Raw genomic sequence first — 22,537 nt, forward strand, 5'->3', positions numbered from 1 at the left:
AGCAGGAAGAGATATATTAACTAGCCAGGTGGTTGCCAATCTCCTAGGAAACAGGGTAACACAGCATTCTACAAACTAACTTCCTATGATAGGGTAACTGATACACATTGAATGGATGCATGCTGCAGTCTGCACTCATTTTTATGCAGCCTTGTAACATGTATGCTGATTAAGGGCTGATTAAGTATACAGGCAATGTGTTTGGTTTTATACAGAGAAGGAGGCAGCAATTCTACCCTAGAACTCTAAGGGAGAAGACACACAGGGTGATTAGCAAACAACGCACTATTAGTTCCAACAACTTCTATATTTCTTTTTTAAAAGTCATGCCGACTAATCGCTCCATGTGTCTTTGCACTAAGGACTAAGACACATGCAGCTACTTGCTTGTCACGGCTACAAAACGCTAGAAAATACCCTATGCTAATACTAAGATTTGTCTCTGCTAAAACACACATAGAGACAATTATCAGTAAATTATGTTATACAAATGAATCTGCGCCAGAAATTGTTACTCTCTGCCTTTATGTATTATTTTACACTGGCCTTCCACATCTTAAACTAAAACAACCTACTGCTGGCTGCTGGCTGTAAGTCTCTGCATTACCCTATAAGCCTCCCAGAGGGTTAAATGTAGTTTACCCCATGCCCCATAGCTGTATGCAGCCCAATTCTGTATGTACAGTATAAATGTACACGGCAGCAAGATGAATAGGAAAACCCTAATTCTGTTCTGTAACTTAAAACGTGCATCAGATCAATCAATTATTTAAAGCACTTGCATCCAAAATAGCTGTCGCCGAGGGGGCTGAAAAGCAATATTGATTTTCTGGTGGGAAAAAAACAGTCTTTTCACGGGTTTCCAACAAGATAAAATAAATGCTACACTGTAGAATGTTATTGTAACACTAGCCTATAGAGATCAGCACTGAAGGCTATAGGGGCATCATATTCACAATCAAACTGCAGCATCAGGGCTATAGGGGCAATCATTTGACAGTGAAACCAGCAGCTGGAATACGATGAGACCCAGCAGCAGCAGCAGCAGCAGCACCATCACTGTATGATCTGCCTCCCATTCATAACATGCACACAAGCCACAGCACAAGCAATTGCATTCAGCAAAAGGGTTAAAGCGGTGTAATGTAGCGGAGAGGGATCCATCTTACCTGCGGAAGCCATGATTTATTTACAAGCAGACATGACCCAGCAAGCAAAGGCTAGTAAGAGAAGGGTGCTGGCTAGCTCCTTACCATACAGTGTGTGCCTGGTGATCTGTCCTCCCATAGTAGAACAGAAGGTGGATCCCCTTCCCCGGCTGCCTCACAGCACTCTGGCGCAGGGATCCACATGGACAGACTCTGTCTCCTTGTACATCTACACACACACAGCCAGCAGCTAAGTGATTACTAATAATACACATACAAACGATGGCACAGTAGCCACCCCAGGCAGCTACCACCACCCACTCCTGGGCCCTCCCTCTCAATGGAGCAATGTCATGTTTATTTACATAAAGGGAGGAGATTTCTACCTTCCTGAAATAGCTGAGGAGAACTGGCAGCCCCTTAAATCATCTATTAGATTTGCTTGTCGTTGCCATTCTCCACAGATAACAGTGCGCTGGGCACAAAACTGCGACTATGTTGGCAATTAACCACTTCTGTCCCTTTATCCTGTCAGAAATGTGGAAACAGGCACCATCACATGCAACATTTACCATTCACTTGCACTAGTTGTTCAGGTCCACTGGGGTATAAACATGTAATAGCATAAGTAATAATAAAATGATCCTAATAAGAGGATACAAATTAAAAGAGGTACAGATTTCGGTGAATATAGCACTTGTATGTTTGATGTATTCACCCGACTGTTGTACAAAGCTGCGGAATATGTTGGTGCTTTATAAATACGTTCTAATTAAAACATTTTGGGGGAAAGTATTTTATTCTATAAACATTTGTTAAGAATAAAATTCAATTTTTGGGGGTAAAAGTATTTTGTGCAATGTGAGAGCACAGCATTTTACTTGGCCTCTTTGTGCATTGTTACCTTGGGGGGGGGTGGGGGGTGGAAATAAAAGAGTTGATCATATTAGTATTACACTAACTGGGATGCCTGCTGCATACTCAGAAAAATTATTCATATAGAGTCCTCCTTTTTCTAGTCCACATATCCCATGTCAGCACTGTTACACATTTAATCATTACTACCTACCATCTCCACCTACCTGCTCACTGCCCACTTACAGCCCACCATGTCTGGACCGAGATTCAAAATAAGCCCTGGCATTTACAGTACACAGAGGCCCAAACAGCCCCCCACCAGCCCAATAAATAGGGACATCTGGTGGACTGTGTCTAAACCTTGAAATGCGAAAGTGCAGTGCGAATGCAAATGCGAAAGTGCGGCCCTTTTATGGGGTATGCGTACTTAAACTGCATCGCGTATGAATGCAGGGAGGAGCCAAAGTCGATATGCGCGCAAAAAAGTCTGGGCACCCCTGGTCTATGTCATCTTACAGCAGCCCCTCTGACCACAGAGTGCACATTAATCAATCGCAGAAAAGAGGGTTACCTCCCCACTGGCCACTTAAGGGCCTCCCTGTATTCTGTGTCATGCTATAGGGGATTTTTGTTGTTGTTAAATCATTTTTTTTCCCAGTATAGACACATTAAGGCTGGCCCTCTAAAGTTGCCTGTATAGAAAGACCTGGGTGGACCATAGTTGGACACCTGTTCAGATCTGAATTCTCTCCTAAACCTACAACCCAAATCCACTTGGACCTACTACCTGACCAACCTTCAACAACTCTGCATATTGCACTTGCATTCGGAAGTGATTTACCTACCAAATACCTGCATTACTGCAGCTAGCTGAGGGTACCCAACCCGGTGCAGGATTCTACTGTAAGTCCATATAGTTTACCACGCAATGGCACCGTTGACATAAGTCGCCTTAGGCGGCAGCACCCCTCATGTAACCAGTGGCAGCAAAAAGCCACTCCTGGTAACCTTAAGAGCTGAAATTCTGATTTGTAAAACAGAATTTTGTCTATTCTAGTGCAGAGAGTGCTATTGCTATTGCACTCTCTGCACTAGCGATGCTGCCCCCCCCCCCCCCATAACTGCCCCACAATGCAAAAAAAAGTACATGTGGAGGGGGGGCACAGGCATCCAGAGGGCATTTCAATTAGCCCCTATCTGGGGTAGGGTGGATGGAGTGTGATAAGCAGGTGGCATGGGGACCATGAACTGGACTCACTTTTGGCTAAGTGTTGGACAGAAGTACTTGTCTAGTGCCCCCCACCATTGCACCTAGGAACGTGCCTCTTCTGCCTACCCATAGTTTTGGCCCTGATTGCACACCCCCCGCCCTGTATATAAAAGGCTTACTTTCTGCTTTCTGGGCAGGAGTAATGTTTTGCACAGTTGGGGTGCTGCCAGAAAAAGAATTCCCCGGCACAAATATTTAAAAGAGCCTGTCCCTGGAAATTAGGCACAACCGGCAACTCTGTAACCAGGGAGATGTTCTTCTGAGCACAAACATCATTTTATTTTCACAAAATAAACATGGATTGGAAAACATGAAATGTTTATATGTAAACAGGCAGATTAGATGGGCAGGTTGCTTCACTGACGCCCAAATGCTTTGTGTTTGTATGGAAAAAACATTACCAGGTGTATACGCAACTCTAAGGGGGCACAAGTGCATGTTTTTACGCTAACAAGAAATACATGCCAGAGTTCAGATAAGTTCCCATAGCATCCTGTTCATTGGTCACAATTTGGCTCATATACTGCATAGATACTAGGCCAGACCCAGAGGTGTAGGGCCCAAGCCATATAGAAACTCTGGTGCTGCCATCAACATTAAAAATGCTTCAGGGCCTTTGACTGTTACAAAGTTATGGGAGTTGCAGTACACCAACAGCACTACTTACACTGTATTGGTTCCTTGTATTTTTCATATATTCCAACCCCTCAGAGCCCCTCTGATGCTGTGGGCCTAGTGTAAATCCCTATCCTAATGCTACAATGGTCACCATGTGGGGTTCTATGCATTCACCACATGGCAGTTCATCAGTTAAAGGAACAGTAACACCAAAAAATGAAAGAGCTTTAAAGTAATAAAAATATAATGCACTGTTGCCCTGCACTGGTAAAACTGGTGTGTTTACTTCAGAAAGTCTACTATAATTTATACAATAAGCTGCTGTGTAGCCACAGGGGCAGCCATTCAAGCTGGAAAAAAGGAGAAAAGGCACAGGTTACATAGCAGATAACAGATAAGTTCTGTAGAATACAATAGTGTTTTATCTGTTATCTGCTATGTGCCTGTGCCTTTTCTCCTTTGAATGGCTGCCTCCATGGCTACATAGCAGCTTATTTATATAAATTATAGTAGACTTTCTGAAGTAAACACACAACTTTTACCAGTGCAGGGCAGCAGCACATTATATTTTAGTTACTTTTATACACTTTCATTTTTTGGTGTTACTGTTCCTTTAACTGAACTCATGTTTCCCTGTGGGTATGAATGGAGAACAATGCCCAGTGTAATTAGAATTGAGCAATGCTTATTGCATTCTGTGCTATTCTTTATTATAATGGGAACAGACCCCCTTGAAAACATGAGATCACTTAACTGAATGACTGCCATACATTAAACTTACAGAACCCAACTGCACAGCAATCATGTTTAAAAAGCAACTTTGGAACCATAATATGTATGTGGCCTTAGACCAAGTGCAGCAAATCACCTATATGTCAAATATATCCAAGAATGCTAATAGGAAGTGAATAGAAAGCCAGTAGAATGAAGCCACCTAACAACCATAGGGGTCATTTACAAAAATCAGGGGAAGAAGCACAAGATCACCAATGAGTGCAAGAGTGGCCCTTAGTGATTATTGGGGCAAAGCTTCTTGCCTTGGTCTGGATGCACTCTGTACCTTTTATCTGGAGAAAGGTTCAGAGATCTGCATCAGGGGGTGCAGGCCAGCCCTGTATTTGCCCCTTGCCATAGGTCAAGTGGGCTGCAGGCCCGGACTAGTGATCTGTAGTTTCTGGCAAATGCCAGAGGGGCTGTTGTAAGATGCCATTCACAGTCACTATTTAGTTGGTGGGTGGGGGACTGTTCGGGTCTCTGTGTACTTTAAATACAGGGGCCTTGTTGTGCCTGCAGCCTCTGCCATTCCCTAATTTATGTGTCAGAATAAAGCACGTTAGGGGGTGGGAAGACCCCTACACCACTCTCATGAATACAGCACTGCTAAAATCTTTTTTTCCCCACAAGAGAGAGTTTTCCCCCCACAATTCCAGTGTTCCAGTGACAATTGTGGTCAGTGTATCAAAATGAGCACAACTGTGCGTACATGTGTTTCACCCTTTACATTAAATCAAGAATTTGGGTTCCCACCTATGTGGGTGTTTAACATTACCACGCAAACAAGATGGCTGAGAATTGTTGGCCATAATTCTGCCCAGGTACATGAGAATAATACATACTCAAACATTCCCAGACCATTCATTAGCACTGTAACAATGCAGGCCTACAGTGTCATTGTGGAGTCGAAACAATCAGTGGAATTGTGTGACCTTACCTACAGCACATAGCGACAGGCAAGCGTGAGAGGTCAATACCAAATTTATTAGAGCTGAAAGATGTGACAGGTACGACTTTATTTCATGGGAGCTGCTGTCACTCATCTGATGCTGCGCTACAGGAGCAAAATGCGACTGACGCCAACACAACTCCAATTTACTCCATGGGGCAAAGAAGCCCATTATTTTAATACTGCCCATCTTTGGCACCACTGCAAATTAAAGGGGAGTTAAACCTTTGCTAAAACTCTGCCATATCATCCCACTAGCTAACCAATTTTAGATGCAAAAAGATTCTCCAATAAGATTTATTCCTAATTATGCCAGGCCTGTCTTGCTATTTAATATAGGGAGATTAATGTGCAATGTTTCCTAGTATTGCACTGTAATCCAATATCAGAAGGGCAGTTATAATGGATTAACGCTACAAGCAACTTGTTAAAGATCTAGCAAATAGCTCCAGTGTACAATGACACAGCTAGCTACTGTTTTTGAGAAGCTTTGGTTCAGCTACAGCAGTGGAGGTACAGGGCAGACACCCACACCCAGCAGCAGGCCTTCATATTCATTTATCAGTCAGTAAAGGGGAAGTAGTATTGACATATCTCTGTGCAGAAATAACAAGAGTTACTCATTACACCCCGACAGGTGCAATTAGTTTAACTGTGTACATTAGGATGTTTATGATCTCTGGGTGCTTTTATGATTTCCTGTTAAAGCAAAAAGGAATTTGTTCCAAGTTACGGAGGGTATGGGCTGTTTACCAGTTTTAACTGTTGAACTAAAAGAGTCCTTGTGGACCACAGTGAATATAGATTGAGAGAAGGCTCAGACATAGCAGGAAGGCTGAGGCATCAAACACAAGCAAAAAAAGTGCCCACTACATCTTCTGCCATTTAACAGTCATTGGTCAAAGAGTTGCAGTTCTGTAACGGGTTAAGACACAAATCTCATAAAAGAGTCATCACAGGTTTCTTGCCATTAAAACACATATTCTATGGCTATGGAGCCCAGTTTATCAAAGGGGGAAGAAAAGAAAAGACATGGGTCCATCTTCAAGGCATTGGCAGACCCGGATAAGTGATGAGGCCACAAAGGCCCTGGCCTAGGACGGCATAACTTTAGGAGCGGCATGCTGCCCAGCCACATGTAAATTCTGCTCACATAAGGAGTACTGGGGAAGAGATGCGTCCTGTCCCCAATGCTCCGTATGTGAGCTAAAAGGATACACATGTGCTCGATCCTGAGGGGGGGGGGGTGGCGGAGAATGGGGACGGCCTCTGGGCGCCCTAAACAAAAATTCGGGTTGGAAAAGGCAAAGATCTATCGAATTCCACCCTTCCAAATGAACCCCAGTGCACTTGTATTACACACATAAACAGACCTATCTGTGCACTCACATACACTCTGATACCTATGCTAAAAGTCATTCAAGCCACTCTAAGGGCTCTGGCACACGGGGAGAGTAGTCACCCGCGACAAATCTCCCCGTGTGCCAGAGCCCTAAAAGGCTGTAATAGAATCTGCCACCACAACACCCAGTAGGGCTTTTCACTGCCCTCACTGTAAAAAACCCCTTAGCTGCTGGGGCTGGGGCTTGAGTTTTTGTTAAAGTTTAGCTCTTCACTCTACTGCGCCTGTGCCATCAGCACAAAGAAGGAAGAGGAACGCTTGCTCACAGGTACTGGAACACCAGCCCAGGGTATTAGGTAAGTGATATCAAACAGTGCCAAACATTTTGGCACCCCCAGTGATTCTGCATTTCCTTCTCCTTAAATGGGTGGCCTCTTGATCTTTGATCTTTTCTAATTTTAGTATTAAAAGTGTATATGTCCCTGGTTTATCTAATCTGTGGGAAGGTCAAAATGACCTAGGCCTACAGGGTCAGGATTCTAGGCAGCGCCCGAGATTTGATCAATGGGCACCCAGAGGCTGCTCAGATGCCCCTCTAATTTCCTCCCCCCCACCCAGGATTGCGCAGAAGAGCATCCATTTATCCCACACACAGAGCACTGGGGACAGGACACTCAAAACCCCCAGCGCACCAAACCCCAGTGCTCTGTATGTGAGCGAAGTTGAAGTGCTTCTGGGTGGCATGCTGCTCTTAAATTCATGCCGCCCTAGGCCCGGGCCTTTGTGGCCTTGCCACAAATCCGGGCCTGATTCTAGGGGTAGCATGCAATAGCAGCCCAATTTCTAATGGAACCTGGGTTGCACTACAGTAACCACTACAGAATAGTGACATGTGGGTTAACTCGCAACCTGCGGGTTTAACTTAGGTCAGACAAGGTCCCAGACTAGGGGTAGCATTCCCCAGTCATTGCACCCTAGCCACATGCCCCTTCTGCCTACCCCTAGTTCCAGCCCTAATTCAGACTGTCATATACTGTATATTTTCATTAATTTACTAAAGCACTGTGCACACCCAAAAGGGAGCAGCCAAGCTGACGTTCAGAGGACCCACACAGACAGAAAAAAATGGTTCTACGCTATGTTTTCGTAAAAGTGCCCAATATATCATAGCTAACATACATATATAATAGAGATTTAATTTAAACAGTAAGTCTGCCGGATTCCCTGCATATGAGTTTTAACCGGAGGGAGGAGGGGAGTCCATAGTATACACAGGTGTTCAAGATTTGCCTTTGCCTCTGGGTGGGCCCCTATCATTCCAGTAATCTGAAAAGCAACTCAGTGCAAACACTGTAAATGGATTTTGTGTCTTTATATGAATCGAGCAAATCAGAGGCAATGGAGAACAGACGTTTTACTTGTGAGATAAAATCAGGCCTTTGGGCTTCTGGATGTCACCTGTTTGGTGCTGAATTAACACAGTACATGGTTACACCTTGCGCAGAACCAGAATAACGTAACCCAACATGGGAAAAGAAGACTTTGCGTGATGCATAGGGTAAATATCATTTCTTTCACATAATTATGTGTTTACAGAAGTAAACTGAGTTTTGCAGATGAATAACAAGACAGTTTTACAGAAACACCTGAAATATCTTGTAACCCATAGCAACCCATTAGTCATTTGCTTTCATCATTCTAACTGCTTTAGACCAGTAAAGATTATGATTTGGCTGCTATGCGGAGGCAAACTTTCTGCATAGTCCTGTCCCAACAGAGGGGAATGTATGCACATTATAAACAAATACAACAAATCCAGTTCAGTGTAGCTATGAAAACTCCATGTCTAAATATGCTGTTAGAGGAGAAATAAAGCCTAAAAAAAATATGGGAGTAAATTATTTAGTTTATACACAGCAGCCTAGAGACTTATTAATCTAACAGAACAAGTGCCATAGGTATGGGGAGCAGTACAAACGTAGCAAGCTTTCACCAAAATGAGCCATACTTTGGCAAGAGTAGCTTAAAGTTGATCTGTTCAGCTGAATTCCTACGAGTAAAATACAAAAGGTTCTCTGCACTCATCCATTATAAATATATATATAGGACATTAAGACATTCTGTAAAATAGGCTACTGCAAAAATGCCCTCCTCTTTAATAAAACAGGGATTCTTTGTCTATATATAGCAATATACTTCAAGCTGGCCAACTACATCAAATTTATCCCTAGCCTGGCCAGTCCTACACTCACTTTTATCTGATTCATTAAGAATTCTACTTCTTCAATATACATTTTTTACAGGGACAGAGTTTACCTGCAACTTACTTGTTTTCAAGGTAAAAACTCCCAAATGGCTGTTCTTTTTATTGGCCAATACTGGGATCACCTTACTGTAGCTGTTAATGATGGGAACTGGCCACTGCTCCTGTATTGTGAAAGTAAACATTCAGGACTGGATGGTATTCTTCCCAGGGTAAAAAGACCTAAGCTTTGTGATTGCCAAACCTCCAGGATTCTTTGAGGTCTGGCATGTTGCCGAGAGATTTGTTAATTGCTAATGTGGTGCCACTATTCAACAAGGGGTTCCGGTACTGATAGCTTGACATCAGTAGGAGAATCCATTGCAAATCCCCAATACTAGTGCCAGAATTGTATGCACAATAAATATTGCCAGACTAATTGCCTTCTATGAATAGATAAGCAGGAACCTACATACTGAGATGACAGTGGATGTCATCTACTTGGACTTTGGTAAAGCATTTGATACAGTACCACACAGAAAGTTACTGATAAAGTTAAAGAAAATTGGCCTGGAACATAATATTTGCACTTGGATAGAGAACGGGCTGAAGAATAGATTACAAAAAGTGTCAGTAAATAAAACATTTTCTAATGGGACCAGTTTTGTTAGTGGAGTACAGTGGAGATATGTACATTAGAACTGAAGTGATAGTTGTGGATAAGTCTGTATGTGTATATATATTGTTTATATACTTGAGAGTATAAATAGGTCTGTATATGTATATCATCAATGGTCCTTTGTCTTGAGAAAATGGGATATTATTAGAGCAAGCTATGACTTTTGGAAGCAATGAACTTGTGTATAGATTTCTTGCTGCATAAAACAAAAGAAGAAGGATTTCAGCTCATCAGAAATAGCTCTTCCGATTTCCCCATATGACACATGCCTGCCACCCCTACTCCTGAAATCAAATGTTAGAGCCATATGAATGCACTGTGACTCATCATTGGATCCCGGGCAGAGAAACACTGAATTTAACAAGAAACAAAAAAACTCAGCAATATGATCCCCGTGTGGGCTGATGCTTGTATTTGTGCCATAGGCCTGTCTGCTCCTTTCTATTCTTTTTATTCATATTGAATTTTCTAGTAAATAATGGGCATTTCATAATAAAGTGAGACAGCCTAAGGCCACAACTTTTTTATAAAAAAATATTTAAACTGGTAAAAAATAGATATATAGATAAAATGATAGAAAGATAAATAGATTATGGAAAGATAGATATATGATAGGTAGAATAGATAGATAGTAGATAGATAATAGATGATAAATAGAAAGAAGGAAAGAAAGATACATAGATAGTAAATACATCTATTATACATCTAGTATTGGTTGGTTGATAGATCATATTTAGTGATAGATAGATATAATATGGGTAGAATAGACAGATGATTGATAGATAATAGACAGACACAGACAGACAGAGAGAGAGCAAGAGATAGATAGATGGATGGATAATAGATAGAAGATAGACAGACAGAGAGAAATAAATAGATAGACAGATAATAGATGATAGATATAAATAAATCTAAAATTGCATTCTTATTGCTAGGGTATATCACCTTAAGGAATAGAACTGGAATTCATATTTCAGGTTAAATAATCCAGGATAAATAATCAGTAAAATATTAAGACCAAATGGCTTAATGGTTTAGGCTAGTGTGTTTTCTTCAGGCATATTATATCTATATATATATATATATATATATATATATATACATACATACGCTAGTGGTAAAAAATACTTATGGTAAAACAATGAAAGCAAAAATGTGGTTAGTTGCCATGGGTTACTGCCCAGGTGCAAATATGCCCTGTGTTGGTAAATAAGCCTGAGACAAGACATGTTATGAATTCAGAGGTCCGGCCTCCCTCAACACCAGCAGAGAGATATTAGGTTTCCTTGGAAGCCAACAATTAGAGTTCCCTGGTTCCATGCAGCACAGGGGCAGAATTGATGCATGCCTCTGCAACATAACTGTCACTGCTTCTCCTAAATTAAACCAGCTTGGGGTGATATCTCAAGACAAGTATGATTTAGGAACTTACAAATGATTAATGGGCAGAAACCAGCTGACATCAGGAAAAAACAGTTCCATTAATTTAAGCCTGGGGGATTTCCCAACCATTAAACTCTATGGAAAAATGCTTTGCTCATCCAAAAATCCAAAATCCCTTATCAATACTGGGTTTTTTTTCCAAATAAAAAAATGACTTGGTAAAAGTGTGTGTGTGTAACTAATATATGGGAGTAAAGACCTGACTACCCCAATGACCATAAACAGATATTTCTCCAAGCTGCCATAGGCTACCCAAGAAAAACCAAGTTAGAGACCTTTCACTTGAGCTTAGGCCACTCACTGTAGCTATGTCCCTGAGCTACTGCTGTTATATAACTGTAGAAAGGCAGGTTATAAGATATAATTTCCTGGAGCAGCATTTGGCAGAAAATCAACAGCTTTCAGCTTTTCTTAAGGTAGAACATACTGTGAGGCTCTTTAGTACTTGCCCTGTGTGGCCTGTCACTGACCTGTCCTGTTGACCAGGCCACAGTAACAGCAAAGGACTCCCAGCGACAGACTGGGATGTGCAGGGCCCACTGGGGCTGCCACCCAAGGGGCCCCCACACCCCCCATGGGCCTCCTCTGTCCCGTTCAGTCTTTTTTGAATGAGGGTTTTAAAGGAACAGTTCAGTTTTAAAATGGAACTGGGTAAAATAGATAGACTGCGCAAAATAAAAAAAAATATTTCTAGTATAGTTAGTAAGTAACTGTAATCTATAAAGGCTGGAGTGGGCAGATGTCTAACATAATAGTCAGAACACTACTTCCTCCTTTACAGCTCTCTAAGCTCTTAGTTAGTCAGTGACTTTAGTTGGGGGGGGGGGGGGCACATGGGGCATAACTGTTCAGTTAGTTTGTAAGCACACAGGTCAGATTCAAGAGCAAACTAACTGAACACTTATGGCCCATATACCCCCCTCAAGTAACTAATTGGTTACTGACTGCTAGAGAGCTATAAAGGAGGAAGTAGAGTTCTGGCTATTATGTTAGACATCTGCTCACTTCAGCCTTTATAGATTACCTTAGCAACCGGGAGTGGTTTGAATGAGAGACTGGTGAATAAATAGGAGAGGACCTGAATAGAAAAATAAGTTGAAAAAAGTAACAATAACAATAAAACTGTAACCTCACAGAGCAATAGTTTTTTGGCTGCTGGGGTCAGTGACCCTCCCCCCCACCCATTTGAAATCTGCAAGGAGTCAGAAGACGAAGGCAAATAATTAAAGAGATTGAACTTGCTTATAACTTTTCCACTTTGGCTTCTTTCTTGCTTTAGCCCTCGTATTGCTATACTTTTTGGTTTATAATGACCATATTGGCCTGCTTTGCTAGAAACGGAACCCTGTACTGGTAAATTTGTGACATTCCAGTGAAGGAGCAGAACTCTGTTAGCAACACTTTGCAAGGAATAAACTGTAGGACAACTCAATAATTATGACTTCTGATGCAAGTGCTCCTAGCAGAAAGGAGCATGTTGGTGCTAAAACAGCCATAGAGATAATGATAAGGCTCTCTATCTTAGAATGCAATTATTGGGTATTTATCTATGCTTAGACTATCAATTTATCAACAGGTACCGCTTCCCTAACCCTGGAGCTGGGTCACTAAATAACCAGGTTTCTGCCTCTCGCCATCCATTAAAGGTGATCTCAGTATGAACACCCTCTAATGGTAGACAAGTGAGTCAAGGCAGTAACCAACAAGGCTGCCGTAGGTTTGTATTATAATAATTAGTTTGAAAGAATTTAAAGTAAAAATAGCCTAACAAGAAACAAAAAAAAGGTTAAAAGCAGGAGATTCATACTCTAAACTAAGAAGCTGTCATCGCTCCCTGTATCCAGTTCATCAGAATTCTTTGGAAATCTGATACAAGGGACCAGTTTGGCTGTCAGTCATTCACTGGCTGCTGTTGTAGCATAAACCCCAAAAGATACATATGGTATATATATATATATATTGAGTAAATTGGCACATGATCTATGTAATCTCCCAATGTAACAGACACCAGCCTGCTGATAGCTTTTGCACAGAAACCTAATCAGCAATTTATTTGATGGAGGGGTGATTGTATCACTGACCAAAGCCTCCTTTACTGTGTCCCCACTAAACCTGGCCTAGGCTGGCTGCCCATGCTCATCTCCAATATAATAAATGTGCTGTAGGCACCATCCATTCATGTTCTTCCATCATCTTATTACCCTGTAATCTACAGTCCTGGTTTTCACTGAAATGAAGGTATTTCCAATACAGCTTTATGTAGAGAACGTCACAACGTCACAAATCTGCAAGGCACAGGGTTGGCTGCTGGGCTTTAGGAGATAGCTGCCTAAGTACAGAAAAGGCTAATGTTACAGGACAAGAAACCACGTTATGTGGTAGCTAATGGGTTGATCTGGAGACACCCTAGCCTAGAACTAATTACAGATAGAATATCTTTCAATATCCTTTTTCTATCTCCCTTCCAAATTAATCCCTCGACCCATCCATTTTGGCCCTCCTTCCACCCCAGTCCTGTTCCTACTAAAGCCAGCTCCCTCTGACTATGACATGCACTTCATATCTTCCCAATTACCCAGACTATGGCAAGCACTTCAGATCTTCCCAATTACCCAAACCCCACCCCTGTGATGTAACCACCGAACCCTGTTAATATTAACCAGTATTATATTAGCAAAGATGGCAACCCTATTTCAGTGCCAAAAAGGGATGCAGCTGTGTAGTGCAGTTGAACATTATTTACCAGTATTTGGTAAACTTCTGGGATTTAAATCTTTTAGTGATGCCACATGTTACCAGTAAACACACAATGTGGTATAGATCAAAGTGAGAAAACCTAGAATTATAGAATTTAGGGGGTTAGCACTTTGGTAGTTTTATGGCAACGCCATAGATTCTACTATGGGCAGCACCAAAAGTTAGACCAGAATTTTTTAATATAGGTTATCAGGGTCCTTTCATTGTTTTTCCCAGGACCATTATTATATATAAGAAATCTTTGGGCAAGGGAAGGGGGTAACCCACCCCCCTACCCCTTATAATGGGCAAATTATAAGTGCAATAGGCCCATTGTAAATTTTATTGGTGTTCAAATATTGTCTTGACTGTTCAGCAGGGGGTTTCTGTAAGGGGGCTGGCAAATTTTACACCTGGAAGCCAGGAGAGCAGAACTTGTTTTCTTCTTTGCCTGCAGTCAAATATGGGCCCACGTACAAACAGACAGGCAGGGCAATATCTGGACGTTGGTGGTCCTTAAAAGTGTCCGTTGTGCTGGTCATTGGGTGGCTGGCCCGACCACTTAGTTGTTATGGAGGCCGTCACTATGATATAATATTTCATTCAAAATCTCGTAACTCTCTTGAAAATATCCTGTGGTTTTTTTTTTTAGGGAGCAATGTACGAAAATGAGGAGAGACGAGATGGTATCTGTTTATATACTTCCTATTTCATTAGAACAAGAAAAGAAACCACAATGAAAAAATAAATGTACAAAGCGCAATGATGCAGGCTGACTGTATAATAACGAGAGCAAGGCGCTGCTTTCATTTCCGCTACTGGCACAGCTCTACAACATTATCTCCCGGCAACAATAAAAGATATTAAACACAAAATATTAACAATGATTAAAATGTGTTTCTGAATATCTAGAATGTATTTTATGTTCAAATTGGCTGCTCGCAATGGTGACACCAAGCATGTGTTTTTCAGATCATTCTTCAAATTATTCTTTTAACCCTTTTTTGGCATTTTGCTAGATGAGGCCCGCTGAATCAAGCTTTTATTATAGGCTGTGTATGGCCTCTACTAAGATACAACATAGACTAGTATAGTTACATAGTTACATAGGGTTGAAAAAAGACCAGTGTCCATCAAGTTCAACCCATCCAAGTAAACCCAGCACACCTACCAATCTATACACTCACATACATAAACTATATATACAAACACTAATACTAACTGTAGATTTTAGTATCACAATAGCCTTGGATATTCTGATTGATCAAGAACTCATCCAGGCCCCTCTTAAAGGCATTTACAGAATCTGCCATTACAGCATCACTAGGAAGAGCATTCCACAACCTCACTGCCCTCACCGTGAAAAACTAGACTAGAGCGCTTTCAGCTGATTAAAACAATATCAGTGATATCCCAGAAGAAGGACCCGTGGTAGCACACAAAGGTTATGGGGAGGGGTCAGGTTCACATTGGTCCATTGATTCACCTTTGAGTTAACTTTTAATATTTTATAGAATAGCCAATTCTAAGAAACTTTTCAACTGGTCCTCTTTTTTTATTTGTTAAAGTTTTTTAAATGATCTGCCTTCTTCTTTTGACCAGCAGCCAAAAAACCATTGCTTTGTGAGGCCACGATTTTATTGTCATCATTACTTTTTTTTTTTTTATTCAGGTCCTCTCCTGTTCATGTACCAGTCTTGCATGCCTGGTTGCTAAGGTAATTTGAACCCTAGCAACCAGATAGCTGCTAATCAAAAAGTAAGTAAAAAACTGAAAATAATTGAAAAAATGAAGACCAATAGCCAATTGTCTCAGAATATTACTCCCTACATTATACTAAAAGTTAACTTCAACCCTTTTAATGATGTCTTGATCCATCAAGATTGATTTGGAATCCAAAACCCACTTTAACCACTGGTAAACCTGTGAGTTAAATCATGTAAAAAGTTTAATATGCAGGCCAGAAACAATAGTTACAGAACCACTTTTCCCCAGTTTTGGCCATTGTCCATTTTATCCTGATACGACAGCAATAAAGCAGTGCCAAGTTGTACTGCAGATAAAGCATTGATGTTCCAGTCACTGTATGCATAGGGTAAGGATTATTATGCCCTTGTACTAATCAGCATGAAACTGTCATTTCAACATATTTGTCCATTGTCTTGTTCAATCATTAACAGCAAAGATATCATTTACCATCAAAGCTATGTGCAACAATCTCACATATAAATGTATCAAACAAAATACACCAAATAACTTGATACCCAATGACTACAGTAGCCAGTTGCCTAACGTTCAGCCAGTTCTGCTTTAATGTGATTTACAATGCAATTAAGTTTTAATTGATAATGAGGAGAACAACATGGTTCTAAATATTCTGCAGTAGTTCCACAACACTTTTCTAGTCTTCAGTTTGGCTACATCATGGTAGAAGTAATATGCTTGCGTCAGTTACTTACTTGGCACTGAATCCAGGAATCCAGAAAAGCCAAGATCTTCCAACAAGCATTAAGGACTAAAGGTGATCAAAGCCATTATAAGATTCGCCAACAAGCGGATATTTCCCAGATAAGGCCACCTAAGGTGGGCGGTATTAGCTAATCCAATTGTTTGGCCCTAGGGCCAAACAATAAAACTGCAATGATGGAGATAAGAGCGATCGGTCAATGTGCCAATGCAGTCCCCGATCCAACAAAAAAATCACATCTGATGAACACCTAGTTGAATTTCTGCCAGATTGGTCAGGTAGGGCCGTCGGAGGTCCCATACATGGCAGATAAGATTGGTCTAAAGGACTTAAATAGGCACCTTAAATCTGCCTGTGTATGACCATCTTAAGTCATTCTGTTTCAAGCTGCTCAAGTTCACACTGGCTTTGAGCTCCTTACCTAAGAACCCTGGGACATGGAGAGTAGCAGAGGGAAGCCCTGTCCCCCCTGCATGATGGGATAGGCATTTCAATTTCCCCAGTCAGGGACTGAGTGGGTGCAGGATGTTAGCTTACCCAGCAGTGGGGGGACCAGTAACACTCCCTGTGCAATTGTAAAAGGGGCTATTGCTATAATCCACCAGGGGCTGGCTTGACTGAGCACCAAGGGTAATCTAAATGGGCAGTTGGCAAGGTGAGTGGGTAACTGGTTAGTCATGGAAGATGGGCAGCCTCTGCTGGGCACTTTGAAAGAAAGCAGTAACCAGGCTTTAGGCTCTGTACCAGGGTCAGATTCATTTAGAGCAGGGATCCCCAATATGTTTTACTCATGAGCCACACTGTGATTGGCTATTTGGTAGCCCCATGTGGACTGCTGGCCTGCAGGAGGCTTTGCTTGGAGTACAACGGCATAGATGTGCTTCCAAAACTTGTATCCAATCCAAGAAATTTAAAAATGGGCACCTACTTTGAGGCCGCTGGGAGCAACATTAAAGGGGATGGCGAGCAACAGGTAAACACAAGTTTTCATCACTATTCAATTAAAAAATATACAGCCTTTCCATGATTTTTAATGTAATAATATGGTTTGGAACAGTTCCCTAAGCCCGGCCCCCTGTTCTCCTGCTGATCTGGTTGGCTACTTTGAAACTCGAAAAACAATGTATCAGTAGTCGACTGTCCTCAGCCTGCCTTCAGCCTTCATCCTCCCAATCCCACAATTCCCTGCACACATGATGTCAATAAGGAAAGGTATATTAAAATGCAATGCATCAAGCCAATTCATGAGTCACATCACAATTCCTGTATATTACGTTCCGATGTATATACTCAAAAAATATAAAAAAACAGCTGTTCCCAACATACTCTTGGTCCTTTTAGGTTTATTTAACATTCCCCCCCAAGATGTGCCTCAGAACTGGTGCCCGAGGCCATCTAGCCTTTTCTTAAACCAGCCCTGGTACAAGAGAAATATCATACTTAATTCTTAGGTTTAGTGGTAATTTCTATGTAACGGTCAAGGGGGGAAAAAAAAGACACACATTCTTTGCTGGGCCCCTTCAGGAATCTCTAGAAAATGAAAAGAACCACAGACAGAAAAACAAAATGCAGTTTTTCCAAGTCAAACAATGTACTGTGTATTGTGGTATTTTCATTTTCAGGTTATGCTGCCCCTCCAGCAGATCATTATCTTATCTCTCTCTGAATATAATTTATATTAATGGTTAGCGCTCTTTGCAAGGGGACTTTTACTATTGCTGCCATAAAACACTCTTTAAAGAATACAAACATCTATTCAGGAAGTAATTGGACTCGTTTCCTTCTAGCCATGTGTGAAAAATTACAGAGTAATACTATAACGTCAGTGTAAACACGCTGGGTATACAATGGAGATTGGAACAATATGGATTTCATCCTTTAAATGAGCATGAAGACCAGGGAAAGGCCCATTCGGGGAATCTATCTTTTACCCGAGGCCAATGTACAGTGTGCTGGGAAATCCTACTCAATCAAATGTAAAACTAAGCAGTTGAAGTATTGTGTATCGAGGCAGGATATATAAATCATGATAATGTATACTTATTTCTCGTAATTTCAAAATTGTAGTGAGAAACCCCCAAGAGCCCGAACAAATCCTTGTACAAACCAAGCATTAGCTGTGTTCTTTAATCCGGAGCTACCTACAGATCATGTCCTATGTCAAAATAACAGCTTGCTAGTTCATACTCTAATGCATGTGTAATGTATCTTTGCCTACCTTTAATTACCATAACTCAGCTCTGAAACATTTAATAGATTGAAATAACATTCCTTCCATTTCGGGTCAGTGAAATAAACAGATGCAGATGTTCTCAATACATTTTATTGACTTTTGCAGAAGAGTAGATAAAGGGGATCTCCTGATAGTTAGAACTAATTACAGGGGAATTACAATGGCCACTTATCATTGGCATAACAAGAGTTAAGGTGGCCACACACGTGGCGATTTGTGATTTTTCGTGCGACCATCAGTCGCACGAAAGATCGTTCAATCGGCCACTAATGTTCAGGGCTGAAACGTCAGATAAGGAGGTAGAAACAATAGGATTTCTACCTCGTTCTGCCAATTCAGCCCTGAAGGCAGATTTTGCTCAGGCGCCTTCTATGGCGCCCTATCAAAATATTTTAACTGGCCCTCCTGCGATATCGGGCGACTCACCGACTTGCCATACACGCACTGAATATCGTACGAAATGAGGTTTCGTACGATATTATTGGTGCGTGTATGGCCAGCTTTACAGATGAAACTGAGGTAAGGGAGTATAGGAGGTCTGTAAGGGTCCTAAAATATGGAAAACTAAGCGTTGAGTGGCGAGGGGGGTGGCATCCCTTAGGGCGGCACTAGGGGCCAAAACACCCCTGGGATATATATATATAGAGAGAGAGAGAGAGGGGGATCATTTATAAAGACTGGACACATTTTCACCTGGGCAGTAACCCATGTACCTCTCAACTGTACCGATGTTTGCGGGACAGTCCCGATTTTAACAGCTCAGCCCACAGTCCCAGATTCTTATTTCCCTTTGATCTTCTGAAGTGAATGCTTAAAAAGATACAAACTTTCTCAAACTTAATTAGATAAGTAGGCTTTAGGCAGAAAGCCCAGAATACTCACCCCCTGCACTTATATAAAATTGTAACTAATAAGCTAAACAGGTCTTTGGGAAGAACTGACACTTACATCTTAAGTGCTCTGGCACACGGGGAGATTAGTCGCCCGAGACAAATCTCCCTGTTCGCGGGCGACTAATCTCCCCAGATTGCCATCCCACCGGCGAAAATGTAAGTCGCCTGCGCAGCATGCCGAAATCACCTGCGCAGCGTGTGCCATCCCTGCGGCGACTTACATTTTCGCCGGTGGGATGGTAGTTCGGGGGGGGTACATTTTGTAAAATGGGAGTGGTATTTAGGGGGAGTGATCACAAAAATTGGCATGGTCAAAAAATCTTTGATGCATTAAGCATTTCTTTTTGTCCTTCTTTACATTTTTTAAATGTTGGGTGGTATGCCATTGCAACCACTTGGGTATTTACTTTCTCTCATTGGTTGCTATAATTTACTGCCCAGGTGCAAATTTACCCAGTCTTTATAAATGACCCACATCACCAGGTCTAGTGACCTACAGCAACCAATCGGTAAGGCTCATTTATAGTGATGAGCGAAAAAAAGTTGTGCAACAAATGCGTTTTGTGGATTTTTCACTGTTTCACGAGTTTTTCTGCGAAGCGAAAAGGCAAAAAACGCTAAATTTTTACGCAAACACACCCATTTTTATGTGACCACTCCCAATTTGTCGTGGCCACCCCCAATTTGCCGCAACTTTATTTTACATGCAACAAATTTTCCCAGGCTAAATTTTCATGAAAGTTTCGCAAAACAATTCGCTTATGGCGAAATGCGGAAATCCATGACTGGTGAACAAAATTTGCTCATCACTCCTCATTTATGTCTATTAGCGGAGTGTGCAAATTGCAACTGGCAATGCCATTCTGGTACCATTCTGGTGTTCTGCGTGCGAGTTGAATGAGCTGCTCGTTTAGCTGAATTATAAAGAATAATTTGCTCATGCAGAGAGATACTATGGTGAGGTGGCAATGGATAAAAAACAATATTGCTACACAAATGCACATTTCTGAACAAACAATGCTGTGTTCTATAGTCAGATCTCATGAGTTAAACAAATATATGGTTAGTACATGTCAGAAGAAAGCTTTGGGTTCATGTGTCTCTTTCTCACAGTGAATGTTCCTGATTACTCCATTACTGTATTGGGTGTATCCATTTGGCATGACGTCCGTTCCCCAAGCAGACAAAACATAATAGACAGTAACTATAGTAGTCATCCTCTTCATCCTGTAGCAAAACATTCTCTCCTGCTCTAGGACAGCAATACCCTCAGGGTACCAGTCTCAACTCAGCTAAACAGTGATTGGAGATTCTGTAGCAGCAGGAAAGCATTTTCCATCGCTATTAAATAAAATGTCAACTAACAGAATTTTACAAGGATGAATGGTGTCACCAGGAACTCTTTTATTATATAGGGGGTCATTTAGGGAACAGTGCATAGTGCAAAAAACAAACTGCAGAGACCTATGTTCACCAAATGAATACAGAACCGCCTGCAATTGGAATCAATGTATTTCTAAGAGGTGGGGGGGGGGGGGGCAGCTAGGCACCCCCCCCCCTAGCATTCCTCTAGCTTCACTCATCATTCAGCCACCCCCTGGACAGAAATGCTTTTTAAAGAACACTAAAGATGGCCATACACATTAAGATCCGCTTGCTTGGCGAGGTCGCGAGCAGATATCCCCATTTACGGGTGGCCGATATCGGGTGAGTTTAGGCTAATTCGGTTGTTTGGCCCTGGGGGGGAAGGTTTTTATTTAGAAAATTGATCATATAGAGACAACTAAAGGCTGCCACCCTAGGCACAGGCCCTCGGGTACATATATATAGATACTGCCTTGCCAATAACCATTGACTTTATGACATTTAATTGTTATTGGATTGAATTGTTGACTAAAGCCAGAATCCTGACTCTTGGTCAGTATCTATGTTGCTTGGGTGAGTCAATGACCCTGACAACCATTCTGGAAAAAGAAACAAGGAAGGAAAATATTAAAAATAAAAAATGAAGAACAGTTAAAAAAGCTTAAGCCTAAGAATAGGCCAAAACGTAACATACTAAGAGCTAATTTAATCATTTAAAAGTGACCTGCCCCTTTAAAATACTGTATTAAAAATCCCTGTTGTACATTAAGAAATGTTTCTGGGTTTAATTTCTAATCAAACCTCGCCGTTCTGCATGGAACGAATTACAAAAACAAAATACACATCAAACGTCAGTAATTATTTGAAAATGCAAATATATTCTAAAAGCGCACTCTCATTGTAGTACTGCTTACAGTGTGCCTGATTTTGCCAAGTGCATTCCATTGCTTTGTCTGGGTTTCATTGTGGTTCTTAAAGGTGATACCCTCAGCAGAACTCAAAAAAATATATAGTGAAGTGTTGAATGTGCTGCACTCAGAGCGTTGTAGCCTAGTTTGTACAATTGCAGCAATGATTGCATTAAGGATGCCCTAAAACTATTCTGAGGTAATTACTATATAATTGGAGTGACCCTGACAATTACAAATGTGTTTTAATGTAACAGAGGCATTTGCAAGTTTGTGTTGCTGTTCACATTCATTACTGAGGGGTTTCTGTGAGGTAAAATGTATAGTTAATTTCCCATCTCACAAGGAAGCAGAACCATAGGAGTAAAGAGTAGAGGAACAGGGCAATAAGAAGAGAGTTTAGGCAGACACGGCTGCTTTTAGGTTCCAGTGGGCCCTGGGTAAAATTTTATTGGTAGACTCCCACTGCCCCAAGGAATTTGTGATAGAATAACCCCTGAGCAAGTGAAGTTCGATATAGTAAGTGTAGCACGGTGGATTTTCTATTGATTTTATAATGATTTACAATATATACATCTGCTTTGACATATGAATCAAATCTTAGGTTTGAGT

General features: G+C 41.3%; 1 protein-coding gene across 1 annotated transcript in view; it reads right to left on the minus strand.

Moving 5' to 3' along the window:
• The window catches only part of neurl1 (neuralized E3 ubiquitin protein ligase 1), a 60,068-nt gene extending 58,683 nt beyond the window's left edge, over positions 1 to 1,385 (minus strand). Inside the window, 1 exon segment of the mRNA NM_001097237.1 lies at positions 1,254 to 1,385. Coding sequence (NP_001090706.1) covers positions 1,254 to 1,287 — 34 coding nt within the window. The 5' untranslated portion in view covers positions 1,288 to 1,385.
• Positions 1,386 to 22,537: the final 21,152 nt, after the last annotated feature.

The sequence above is a fragment of the Xenopus tropicalis genome, chromosome 7, assembly GCF_000004195.4.
Source record: "Xenopus tropicalis strain Nigerian chromosome 7, UCB_Xtro_10.0, whole genome shotgun sequence".
Taxonomy (NCBI): domain Eukaryota; kingdom Metazoa; phylum Chordata; class Amphibia; order Anura; family Pipidae; genus Xenopus; species Xenopus tropicalis.